The sequence below is a fragment of the Canis aureus genome, chromosome 12 (assembly GCF_053574225.1).
Source record: "Canis aureus isolate CA01 chromosome 12, VMU_Caureus_v.1.0, whole genome shotgun sequence".
In the NCBI taxonomy this organism is placed as follows: Eukaryota; Metazoa; Chordata; class Mammalia; order Carnivora; family Canidae; genus Canis; species Canis aureus.
Genome location: NC_135622.1, coordinates 9,296,570 through 9,309,597, shown reverse-complemented (window position 1 = coordinate 9,309,597; position 13,028 = coordinate 9,296,570). Strand labels below are relative to the sequence as shown.

Sequence of the window (13,028 nt, the reverse complement as noted above, 5' to 3'; positions counted from 1 at the left end):
ATTTTAAATAGTTAGAGCCTGACTTTGCAGGTTTTTTCACATTACATTTACTTCGCCTGACTGTGTCTCTCCTTGATTCCATTCTTTGCTACTAGCATATAAATAGACTACTATGAAAAAAAACCTCAGGCACATGCTCTGACTGTTGTTCTATTTCTGCACGTGGGAATTTATTTTTAATAGGTCCGGCCTTTGAGAAAGCAGAATTCCTCCAAAGGATCTATGGTGGGCCTTTTGCTGAGCGTGCCAGGTAACACTTAGTGGAAGGTTTATGATGGGAGGAAGTGCTCCGCGTTCTCTTTAGAAGACCCACCACCATACAGTACCTTCTTTTCATTTTCCCGTCGCTGCTGGTCCTTGATTTTAATCTGGAGAAGCTGAAATTTCAAGAGTTTCCCTATCAGTGGTAGGGTTAATTTCTCTCCGCTGTCCATAATTGCCTTTGCTGCCATTATCACCTACGAAGAAACACAGTTAATAGGGAAAGTGGCGTTTTATGACTGTTGGATCAGTCTGGCGGTGATGAAAAGATGAAATGGTATTTTGGTTTTGTGATATTTGTCTTGTTGCGAAGGTGCCTCACTGCTGGCCCCAAAGAGAGGAAAATGCCACACTGCCATAGAGAGGAGCATTTATCTTCTACTTTGTAGAAATTGGGTTGTTTGAGAAGGAACTTGTTTTCCCAGCGAGGCAGCGAGTGCTTGCTGCAGTGGTGCTGGACTCAGGCTGCCAGCAAAGGGGCAGAGCAAAGATACGCCAGGCTCCCTTTGGCGTGACTGATGGGTCAGTTTCGTGCTACAGAAAGTCTATTGTGTGGCGTAGGCAATAGTCTAAACTGTCAAACTTTGACTTATTACCACATTATAAATTAAATAGGGTTTTATAATAATGGAAATACCTAGGTGAGCGATCTTTTATTTCTTGGTGACCAAATTCAAATGCAAGATAAAAACTGCTTGACACAGAGGCGCCATAGGAACGTTTCCCCCCCCCCACCCCCTCGCAATTTAATGTTGATCCTGTTGGTATGCAGCCTAATTGGGGTGAAATGAGGTTATTGAGTTTTCTTTGGGTGACGACAGCCGCTAGGAACATACAGCTGTATTGTCCAGATGTGTGGCACTGACAGCCTGTTTTATGACTGCGCTTTTTACAGCTTGTTTCCCCTAAATTTCACACAACTCTCTAACATCTGGGCCCTTTTCCTTGGAGCCCTATAACCACTTTATTTACTGCAAAAAAATAAAATCATGTAAAATATGCCATAAAAGGTTGTTACGTGTTTCTCTTTACTTGTGTTGTCTCCCTAATAAAGTTCACCTCTGCCGGAAGCACTGTCACAAAAGTAATCTGGTCAAAGTATTTTTCGACTTTTGTTTTTAGGCAAGGCATTACGATTTATTTATAACCCCGAGATGAATTAGGTGTTGCTAAAATGTTCTGACATGTTGCTTTTCTCCCCCCTTGGAGCAATTACTCCTCCCGGCGCATATGGTGTCAATTTGAGACTCTGCCTCAGACAATGACTGCGCGCCCCGCATCTCCTCGAGCTGCGTCTTGTCTGAGGTTCACACCGGCCCTTGGTCAGGGCTTTCCCGACCGATCCGGTTCCTGATGACTTTCCCCTTTGCCAAAGGAAATAGCGGAAAGAAGGGGAGATGGCTATTTTGCTTCTCACTGCGGAAGGCCCTGTGGATTATTCTCTGCCAAAATGAAACGGGACCTCTCAGAGACCCTATTGCATCGCAGAAGGGGAAGGGCCGGGGAAAGGGCTCCTTCAGAGCTGCTGTTTCTGAGACCAGAGGAACAAACCAAGTGTCAGAAAGCGGTGTGTGTGTCTAAGCAAACACCCCTCACGGAACAGAGTGCTCTGCCTTTTATGGCAGCTCTGCTCCTGCTACCATGATTTAGGGAAAGGGGCCTGATGGCTGTGATTTCTGGGAGCAGGAAAGCCTAAGGGTACACCTGCAGAGCCTCACCATTTAATGATGACCAGATTCGGGAGAGAAGTGGACAGCCGGTCACACCGTTTACTGTAAAATGAAAACTATCCAATTGGGCCCAACCCCAAGGGTAGACGTGTTTGGTTGGAAATGACATTTTTCAATAGCAGTTAAACAGTGTGCTGACAATCAGGCTGTTTTGTGACATCTGGTTCAAAATATACAAGTTTGGGTTTTAAAAAAGTCACAGCAGTCTAGTATGGGGCGTTTCCCAGTAATACAAATATAATGACAGCGTTGAAGGGAAGTCAACACTGGACTAGGTTACCCAAGAGTGGTATGGAGTCTCTTTCTCTGATGACCTGTGAACACAGGATGTTTACCTATGTCTGGGATGGTTTGGGTGAAGCCTGCCTGGCGTCATGGTGATGGATGGGATGTCTCTGGAACTGCTTTCTAATCCCATGTCTCTGTGAGTCTATGAATGTTACCTCACTGTGTTAAAATGTATTCAAAGTACACAACAAAATGTCCTGAGAGAAAGGTATTTTGCAGGCCATAAAAGTTATTTCTGGTCTATCTGAAACTGTACAGAGGGGGTTTTAAAACAGAAATCTGGCCTGGCATCAACATAACAGTGGTATCTTACAAATGGGGAGGTTAGTGATGAGAAGTGTCACTCGAATTGCTGGGTACCTGTGTTCTTCTGATGCACGGACACACAGTGAGTAAGAGAAGTGGCAGGGCAAGGCGGCATTGAGCAGGGCCTGATGGATGCCGTCTCCTCCCTGAACAGCCCTGGGGTAGCCCATGCAGAGGCAGGCTCTGTGCCAACAAGGCACAGCAGTGCATGTGACACCATGGGCAGGGGCAGAAACCAGGCATGCCTGCCCTTCTCCAGGGCTGCTCAGGGATACTTGACTCCTGCACGTGCCATTTTCCCTGTGTGCTTCCCGCAAAAGGGAACGACTACGACGGTGTGAATCCTTGGGACAATTAACAAAAGTGAAAGTCTCTGCTGAACTCAAAATCTGAGACTGAAAATGTTTATGGTGTGTGGGTCACCCCCAGGAGACGCAGAGAAAGAAAGATGTTTACAAATTAATTTCTACCGAAAAGTCTTTCTTTTCACACTCCATAATTCACAATTCTACCCCCTTGAGAGTCAGTGGTTTGGTCTTAGATGAAAAACAAGTCCTTAGAGGGCCTTTGTTCCAGGATGAGTCTTTGAGGGAAGAAGAAAAAGCTGCATTTTTTAAAGGGAGATGCAACTCTTCACAGAACATTCCAGAGAGACTGTCCTTCCTCACTGCACCTGAAGTAATTAACATAATAATCAAACCTTCAACCTTCCATCATTGTAAAGCCTACTCATCCGGTATCTAGCTGATGTGCCTGTCTGAGGAGACAGGCTGGCAAGGGTGGTAGGCATTGGGACGATAAGGGATACAAGAGAAAATGGGAACAATGAACTGGTCGGGGTTGGGGAATAATCAGACAAAAACTGGAGCTTCTGGAATGAGGCAGAAAAACAGTCCTAAGTGTGTTAAAACCTGAGTACTCATGAAGCCAAAATACCAAATCAGTGAACCTGGCATGAGCCAGAAACTTAAAAACAAGTATGGGCAAATGAGACTCATTAAAATGGAGTAAAACTGTTGACAGGTGAGGCCTGTATGTGTCTCCTGGACCTATTCAGGCCAGGCCTTGGGGCCTGCCAGGGCTGGGGGGGAAGTCCAGGCCAACCTAACAGAGGTGTTTGGTTCTGGAAAAGACTGGTGTAAGAGGAAACTTAGCTTGGGAGTGTGGCTGAGGAAATAAGACACAACTGCATTTTCCCAACTGTGAAGATCTTATTTTGAGGGTAGGTGCCCTTTATCTGTTAGAAAATTCGTGATTCTGAACATATTAAGAAATAAAAACATTTCCATCTTTATCACTGACTGGGCTCAAAGATTTATGTCATATTTACTAATGAGCTGATCCAACAAAAATATATCAAATGAGCCAAATTCTTTCCTTGCCTGGGGATCAGGCCCACCCACAGACACTAGTGCCCTCCCTTCCCCTCTTCCCACCCTCCTCTCTCTGCTTCCTCCCATGTTAGCAGTAAGCACAGCATCTGCCTGGACGACAGGACTGCTGCACAGATTCCCAAGGAGTCCAAATGTATGCATGTGTCCAAGTGTGTAGACAGGTACACATGCAAACATACATGCATATGCGACAGATGATGGGTAGATAGATAGATGACAGACACGACTCCATGAGGTCTGTTGCCTGGTTCCCTGTTGAGTTTACAAGGAGGCATATGGAGCAGCTTGAATCATTGCCTAACTTGGTCATCATGCTCTATGCAGGTGAGTTCTGAGGAAGGGTAAAGGTTTTGGATGTGCATTTCTCCTGCCTGCAGCAGGCCACAGAAGAAGGTAGTGGAGGGGAGGGAAAAGTGTGGTTGTGAGGGGTAGAGGAGGGTGGGGTGATGGGACAGGAATAGGCAGAGGGAAGACATCCCTCCAGAAAGTCCAAGTGGCCACCAGTTCTCCTAAAAAAAAAAAACAAAAAAAAAACCTTTATGTTTCAGGGCCCTCCTTGGGGGTCCATGATGTTTGTTACAGCAGCAGAAATAATGCTCAGGGTATGACTCCATATTATACCTATTATCCTTGAGTCAATGACTTAGGATTGGTTTGGATATGTGAAGACCCTGGTGAACAGGAGGCAAAACCCATTACCCTGACTCAGTCCAACTAGCACAGGACTGAGCAAACAGGTTTTTGACACAGAGGAGATCTAAGTCTTGTAGGTATGTATGTATTCTTTCATTCCTTTGGTGTCACATTGTTTCGAGTAGCTCATTTCCTTTATATATAACTGATTATGTGCAATTGCTCATCATCACTGTAAAAAGTCCAAACAGTACCAGAAGGATATACGATGAAAAGAAAATGCTTCCTCAACCTGCTCCACCATTCTCTCTCTTTCCAGAAGGAAATCCTTGTGTATCCTTTGTAATTTCCTATACATAAATAAACATACATATATATATCGTATATGTTTTAATAGAATTAGGATCATGCTTTTGCATGGTCAAATGGCTAGCATTTTTACATACAAAGTTCTGGGACAGCTTTCTGTGCTGACATGTATTGCTTACCTATGTATTCTTAAATTATATTCATAGTCTCCTATTTTATGGACATTTGGGCATTTATTTTACCAGTTTCCTAATGACGGACATTTTGGCAATTTCAGATTTTTTCTTCTATTAAAGTGCATGTGTATTTTAAATATTTATGGCTCCTTCCAAAATGACATTTGAAAAGTTCATAGCATTCTTATTCCCTTCACCACTCTGTGAAGGGATGTGTTTCCTCAACCCCTCATTAATACTGAGTATTCTGTAGCCTTTCTATCTTTGTTGAGACCAATGCTGATAGATCTTTCTATGATGATGGAAATATTCTGTGCGTTGTATAGTGTAGTAGCCACCAGCCATGTGTGGTTATTGAACATTTGAATATTGCTAGTCTGACTGGGGAACTGAATTTTTATTTTATTTTTTAGGTGATTAAAATTAAAATTTAAATAGCCACATGTAGCTAGTGGCTACTGTTTTTGGTCAGAACAGGTCTGTGTGATAGCAAAAGGTGGGGGGAAATAGTATCTCATTTAAAATTATGTTTCTTTAATCATCTCATCATTCTGTCCCTTTATTTTACCCCACAACTGAAAGGAAAGATAGCCTATCTGGCACCATCTTTGCAAATTTTATTCATGTAGGCAAATGCTTCAACACATTTAGTAAATAATAGTGGTGTGCTCAGATTTACATGCTGCTCAGGGTAGAAAGGTAATGGAAATCTATGACTCCCAGGTATTTGACTCTAAGGTATTTGTTTCTGGCCACTCCGGAAGCTGGCCCTGGTAAGGTGAGGATGATTAGGGCTGCCATGGGGCAAAAATGGGAAAGATCTAGTTTGCTTCTGCCTTCTTTGTATTACCCTTTTCTACTGTATTCCTCCTCCTTCTAAGTACCTGATGCCCTTCTGCTTTCCAAATCCCTCTTGCTGCTAAAATAGAAAAGCTTTCACTTGGCAACGCACTTTCAATGAAGTTCATTCATACCAGGGAATGTGTTGTATTTTATGATTTTATCCCTTAGTTACAGGATGAAAGGGACTAGAAAGTGTGAAATAATTGCAAACAATAAGTAATAGGTGTGGCTGTTTAGAATTTAGGGTGGGAAGTGGCTGTTCCCGCTGACTGGAAAGCTTGCAGTGCCTCAGGCTGGCTGCAAGGTAAATGTGGTTTCTGTATTCCTGGTGCTCTGCTGGGGGGCCTGGAGTGGCAGCAGCACTGAGGCCTTGACAGGTTTCCCAGGCACCCGCCCTCGGGTTTCACTGCTTGGAGCTGCTGTTAGATTCCAGGACTGGGTCTCACAGAGGAAAGAATCTGAAGGGAAATTGGAAATCTCCCTCCCATCAGGGTTGGAGGAGCATCAGAGAGGGTGACTGAATGCGTGGTTGGGGCAGAAAAAGAGTAAGGTGGCAGCTAGTTACCAGGAAGTAGAATTAAAGACAAATGAAACTGCTCCAGGAATGAGACCCTGGGACTAGTCTGTGTGTGTGTGTGTGTGTGTGTGTGTGTGTGTGAGCACACATGTGTCTGTGCACACACGTGTCTGTGTGCATGTGTGCACAAGATTATGTGTGTTTATGTGCACAGCTGCTGTAGGGATGATAAGGATTATTAAGATACTGTGTATCTAAAAACAGTGTCAAAACTGAGATAGTGGAGATTAAAAGAATCAGTAAGAAAGGAAAATACTAACACTTTGGCACTTTAAAAAGAAATACTGTGGACTATTTTCCATTTCTATCTAATTATCCTACGTTACACAAGGTATTGTGTTTATCATTAAACACTTCAGATTAAATAAGTATAATTTATTCATCAAAGTTGACCATGTTACTGTAGGTGCCATCTTCAAAATCTACTGCTTAGGGGAGCATCATTATTTGCTTCTGCATCCTGCTTTAATCTTTTTTGTTATATCTGCTTATCACATTAAAACGTCAGAGGAAATATTGCCCTAGAGTGTGAGCGAGCATGTGTGTGCCTGTTTGCAGTGTGTGTGTGTGTGTGTGTGTGTTTTACAAAACTTCCAGTGTTTACTTGGGCCTGATTCTGCATCTCTGATGGAAAGGATTGAGCAGAGGATTTGCAGGTGACTAAAAAGGCCCACTTATTTGGAGGTGCCCTCACATGAAACAATCCTATTGGGATTGTTTGAAAAAATTCCTATTGGGAATTTTAGCTCCTGTGCTAAAAGGGCTGAGGAACCAGCTGCTGAAGTTATCATAACTTATGTGCAGCATAATGAGAAAGCCCAGGCTGTGTGTGCATTCCGGGCTTCTCAGATACCACTGGGTGGCCCTGGGCAAGTCACTGAATCCCCTTTAACCTCAGCTTTTTAATCTAGGGCAGGGTTTCTCAATAGTGGCACGACTGACACTTGGAGCCAAATAAGTCTTTATCGTGGGAGGTTTTCTGGTGCCTTGCAGGATGTTTTCGGGTAACCCTGCCTTCTACCCAGCCATGACAACCAGTGGTCTCTCCGGACATCGCTAAGTTCAACAAAACTGTCCTTGGTTGAGAACCACTGATTTATAGAAATAGAATCCAACTGGAATTGAATGAAATAACGCATAAAACAGCAAAGCATGGTAAATAACACACACACGGAAAACCCTCAGCTCTTAAAAATAAATCAGCTCTTAAACAAAATAAATAAATAAATAAATAAATAAATAAATAAATAAATAAATAAAATCAGCTCTTACTGTGATTATGCTCATCTCCAGGGAAAAAAAAAGGAATTTTTGAAGGCTTTATGCCCAGGTTGGGAAAAAGAATAAGAATGGGGTGAAGCACATTTAGGGGGCAGACAGTGACTGAAATTTATTATCAGCTGGTGATAACCTGGCTTCTCTTTTCATTTAATCATTTCTCTGCTTCGATGAAAACAAATCAAGATCCATTTAGGGAAAGTAGAGATAAAGAGAGGTGTGACAACATGATTTGTTATGGCCCAGCATGTAGTGGCAGACGGGAGAGAAGGAGGAAGGTTGCTGTTCTTAATTTCTCCTAAAATGTGGGCTAGAGGAATCATATGAAGAGCGTTCTGCAGTCCCACTGCCCCCTGTTTCTTGCTCCCTCCATTCCCCTCCCTCCTCCATTCCTTCTGCTGTTGCTGAGTGCCCAGCTATATTGCAGTCCCTGCATTACTTGATCCTCTACATGTCTGGTCTACCCAATTCACATTCTTTAAGTAATGAATAATTTCCAATGAGACATAATTGGAAAAACAGCTGGAAGGGTAAGGGTTGCAAGGAGAGGAGGTGGTGGAGAGAGACAGAAAGAGAGGAAAGGGAAAGAATGGGAATGCCTGAAACATATTTTCTCACTTGGAGCAGAGGAAAAGAAAAATAATCGAGCAATATTAAGCTGTCCATACATAGGTTTAAAGGTGACGGAATAGGTAGGCTCTGTGTGGATCACACTGCCTGTCTAATGCAAATGGAACGTTATGAAGGTGCTCAGACCACAGCTTGGTGAGAAGTTCATAATGATGATAAATATCCATAGCAGGTGACTCCCAGATCATTTTCAGCTGTCCATAATTAAACTGGTATCCATCTCTCGACAATGTCAGGGTTGTAAAATAATTCCAGTCATTGGACCCCTTACATCTGTGCTGAAATGAAATAATATTTGGCAGTAACAAGAAGTCACTGAAACTAAATAAACAACTCCTTTCAAGACTACATAAAAGTCGGTAACATAATAACATTTGACAGGGATTAAGACTTCTTTGGGGCTGTAAGGAAGTTTCAGGAGCAGCAATAACAAATACACAGAAGGTGGAACAGATCTATGCTTTCACAGGCATGTAGCATTTGAAATGTGATGGATGTCCCAAAGGAGATGTGCATTTCAAACATCTAATAACACACATGTCAAAAAGCACAGGACTCTATTTTAGAAACGTTTGTTGGGATTAATCTTCCAAAGAAGTATAATGCAAAGCTTCCCTCTTTTTATTAAGGAACGTTTTGGTTTTTGCATTTTTACAAAACACCTAAAGGCACATGAAGCTGCATGTGATAAAATATGGGAGAATGATATAGAAAGTTCAGATATGCCTTAGCTTTAGGTGTGTATTAGTAACACATGGTCCATAATGGTGGCAATCTTTTTTTTTTTTTTTTTTTTTTGTCCATCAGGATCTTTTCCTAGTCCCTAAATGCTCCCACCCCTCTGAAGTCATCCTTGGTTCCTACAGCTTGAAATGAAAGCTACAACTGAAAAATCCTACAATGTTTTTTTGTCTTTCCTCGGTGGGTTAGCTGTCTTGTACAGGAATTATTGGCATCCAGGACTTGTCTCCTCTAGGTGCTCATAGGTCAGATCCTTATCCTTACCTAACTCATCTCTCTAAATCCCCTCATAGAATATGTAGGGATGTAGACATATAGTGTGTTTGCTCATTCAATCAGTGTGAGGATGCTCACATCTGAGTTATCATTTTTAAAAAATTTTAGCCTCAATTACAAAGCTGTAGGAGGGATCCCTGGGTGGCGCAGCGGTTTGGCGCCTGCCTTTGGCCCAGGGCGCAATCCTGGAGACCCAGGATCGAATCCCACGTCGGGCTCCTGGTGCATGGAGCCTGCTTCTCCCTCTGCCTGTGTCTCTGCCTCTCTCTCTCTCTCTGTGTGACTATCATAAATAAATAAAAATTAAAAAAATGTTTAAAAAAAACAAAGCTGTAGGAATAGATTGTAAGTAGGTTCTCAGTCTGAGTAATGCACAGATGGTTACATAGCACACACTGCATACAGGGCAAGCGTTGTTCCAATAGCTGCACTATTTTTTATTTTAATCTAAGGACTGCACATCAGGTATTCTAACTCATTTAATCCTCACCTTTCCTTCTGGGTGGGCACTCTTATCACTCCATTTTATTGTAAAGAAAGTGAGGCACAGTAATCACACATCAAGTAAGTCGTAGAGATGGAATTTGAAGCAGATGATATTGTTTCACTCCTACTCCCCATCACCATATTCTTCGGCCTTACTATTGGGCTTTTCACCCCTTAGCTGGAGCTCCTGGGCTCCCATCTAGTCCCTCAGCTCTTCTCAGTCCTCATCTTGGCTGGAGGGATGAGGACTTCTTTTCTTTCTTTCTTTCTTTCTTTCTTTCTTTCTTTCTTTCTTTCTTTTTTAAGGATTTTATTTATTTTAGAGGGAGAGAGAGAGAGGGGAAGAGAAAGAGAGAGCTGGGAAAAGGGCAGAGGGAAAAGGAGAGAGAATCTCAAGCAGACTACACACCAAGCATGGAGCCTGACATGGGGCTCCATCTCATGACCCTGAGCCAAAACCAAGAGTTGGATGCTAACTGACTGAGCCACACAGGCATCCCTGACGGGCTTCTTAGACCAAGACTTTATGTTTAAATGCTCTTGACACTGGTTTAGCTCTAACTGGTTCCTCCACTGTAAATGGCTGAGCTGCCTTTTTTTTTTTTTTTTTCCTGACACCTTGTGGGGATTCAGAATTCTTGGTCCTAATGGCTTTGAAGGGGAGCAGATTACATCACCCCAAAATATACCACTTTGGCATAAGGATTATTTTGAGCTAAGAGCACTTAAAAAACAGCAGGTGCAAGAACGGCCTTCTGATCTCCCCTTTCCTTAATGAAAACAGAAGATAAAAGCTTCCATGTGAAAGATGCCCTCCCTACACCAGAGGAAATTAAACTGTGTCATAATCAAGGATGAGAAGTTGAGACAGAGAATTCTATACAATCAGGCCTTGTTCAAACTCCCCACAGGAGTTTACCTGCTTTTCCACATTGCCTCTTTATCCAATCTAATATATAGGCTTGTAGGTTTTGTCATTTTTCTGAGGGTCTTTATTTCCTTATGAAGGCTCCCTTGTCACATAAAACTTGTGTCAATGTGTGTGATGCTTTCTCTCCTGTTAATCTGTACAACTGACAATCTACTTGTCAGGCCCAGCTAAAAAGAACTCCAAGAGGGTAAAGGTAGACACTTACCTTCCCTATGGCTCTCTCTATGTCTTGTCCCAGGGCCTGAGTTCATATGTTAGAAACTTAGAAACTCAGGCTGGCAACCACCTCCATTTCCCAGCCTCCACCTCCTTAAATTCTAAGTCATTCTCCCAAAATCCTGCCTCAGTCCTGCACCTGAGACCCTACTAGGCATTGACACCTAGCTGTCTGAATATGGCTGCTCCCTGGACTTCCTGCACCCAGACACCAGAATGTTAGATGCATCATTTGCCATTTGGTGTGGATACCACAATTCACCTCCCAGACTAGAGGGGCTGGGAGGGACTGGGGGCCCACCCATAATCCTTGCTTTCTTCTAGGAGAATCTGACTTTTCAGGCATTTGCCCCTCTCCTATTTGGCTCATGGGCCTCAGAGCAACCCCAGCTCTTTGGGTGGACCTGTTTGCACTCGAAGTGATACTAGCCCCTGCCCCCTGCCCCCTGAACCAAGATTGGTTCAGGATGAGTGCATGATCTAGGTCAGGCCAGTGGGATGTGAGGAGTGGTATTCTGGGCCTGTCATGACAGAACTTTGGGAAAAGATGTAAAGAACATGGTTGCTGCCACAGGTTCCCTTCCTCAGCCACATTACGGATAAAGGAAGGGTGAGAGCACTGAGGAAGTGGGGCTGGAGCCATGGACCGTGCTTACCCTGAGCTTGCCTAGGATTCTAGTCATATAAGCCAGTACATTCCCTTTGGTTTAAGCCAGTTTTGGTTTGATTTTCTCAAGTTAGAAGGTAGAAATAAGGTGACTAAGCTGATACCCATATGGTGAGATTCATACTTTCAAATTAAAGGGATCTTAAAACGACAACATTAACAACACACACACAAAAAAAAACCCAGACATAATCAAGGTGTGTTTCCCAGATAAGCAGCATCAGCATCACCCAGGAACTTATTGGGACAAGGACCACCTCAGACCTACGGAAGCCACAGCTCTCCCGTGATTTGGACATTCATAAGGTTAAGAGCCACTGTTCATACCTGGTTTCTTTTGTGGCCTTTCATGCTCGAGTACAGAACCCACATGCTATCAGGTTCACACTAGAGTCCCTGGCTAACTCTGTTATTGCCTCAATTATATTAATGTTATTTTTTAATACAGAGTCACTGAGTTGCCCATTTCAGAAGATACCCCGCAGTGGGATTTCTGCTAATGTCCTGCTGGGTGAAGAATGTATTCAATGTATCAGCACTCTCTGCTTTTTCCCTCTGGTGTACTTTGTTCCTCCACCATTATGGGAAAAGTTGTAGTGTTTCTCTAGCCTGATTTCGGATGGTGTTTTTTAGGGCTGGTGTTTCCCCCTAGCTTCTAACGTATCCCAAACCTGTCCCACAGAGAGGGCTTCTTTTTCAGTTGCCCCTTCCCTTCCTCATTTCCTTGACTTATTAGTTAGAGAGGAGGCATATAGGATATAGGTTATATCCTGGCTGGCCACTGGCAGAGTCCTTGATGAGCAGATTGGTGTCACATTGTTCCCCACAGGTATTTCACTGGTGTGCTCTGCAGACCACCTGCCTCAGAATCCCTGGGATCCTCATTAAAGATACAGATGGCCTAGGATCTAACCCCTAAAACTACCAAATCAACCTCTGGAAGTGAGGACCTGAGAGTTTGAAATTTTAATTCTAGAGATTCCTAGATACCCTGGAGTTTAAGAACTCGGACAAAGGTCATTTATATACTAACATGAGGATGGCCAACAGAGGGGTTCCTCAGCGTGTGATACTTTCAGAGCTAAAACTAAAAGCCCCTGGATGGTTGGTCACCCTGAAAAAGCAAGTTCAAGGCAAGCCATCCTGAGACTGTCTGATACAGTTTTAGGGTGTCATGAGTCTGGCTTTCTCCTTTGGTCTGCTTTTCCTCATCCAGCTCATCAACTGATGGTCTTCTCAGAGCCTCATATTCACCAAATTCTGAGTCAGTCTATCTGAGACAGCAA

General features: G+C 43.2%; 1 protein-coding gene across 4 annotated transcripts in view; it reads right to left on the bottom strand.

Annotated features, from left to right (window-relative positions):
- The window catches only part of SPAG17 (sperm associated antigen 17), a 219,259-nt gene that overhangs the window by 153,699 nt on the left and 52,532 nt on the right, over positions 1-13,028 (bottom strand). For 3 of the 4 annotated variants that reach the window (XM_077842670.1, XM_077842669.1, XM_077842672.1), the window contains one exon: positions 327-458. The exons of the other annotated variant lie outside the window; for it this stretch is intronic. In XM_077842670.1, the coding sequence (XP_077698796.1) occupies positions 327-458 (132 nt within the window). The remainder of the gene's footprint in view (positions 1-326; positions 459-13,028) is intronic. 4 annotated transcript variants of the gene reach the window in all.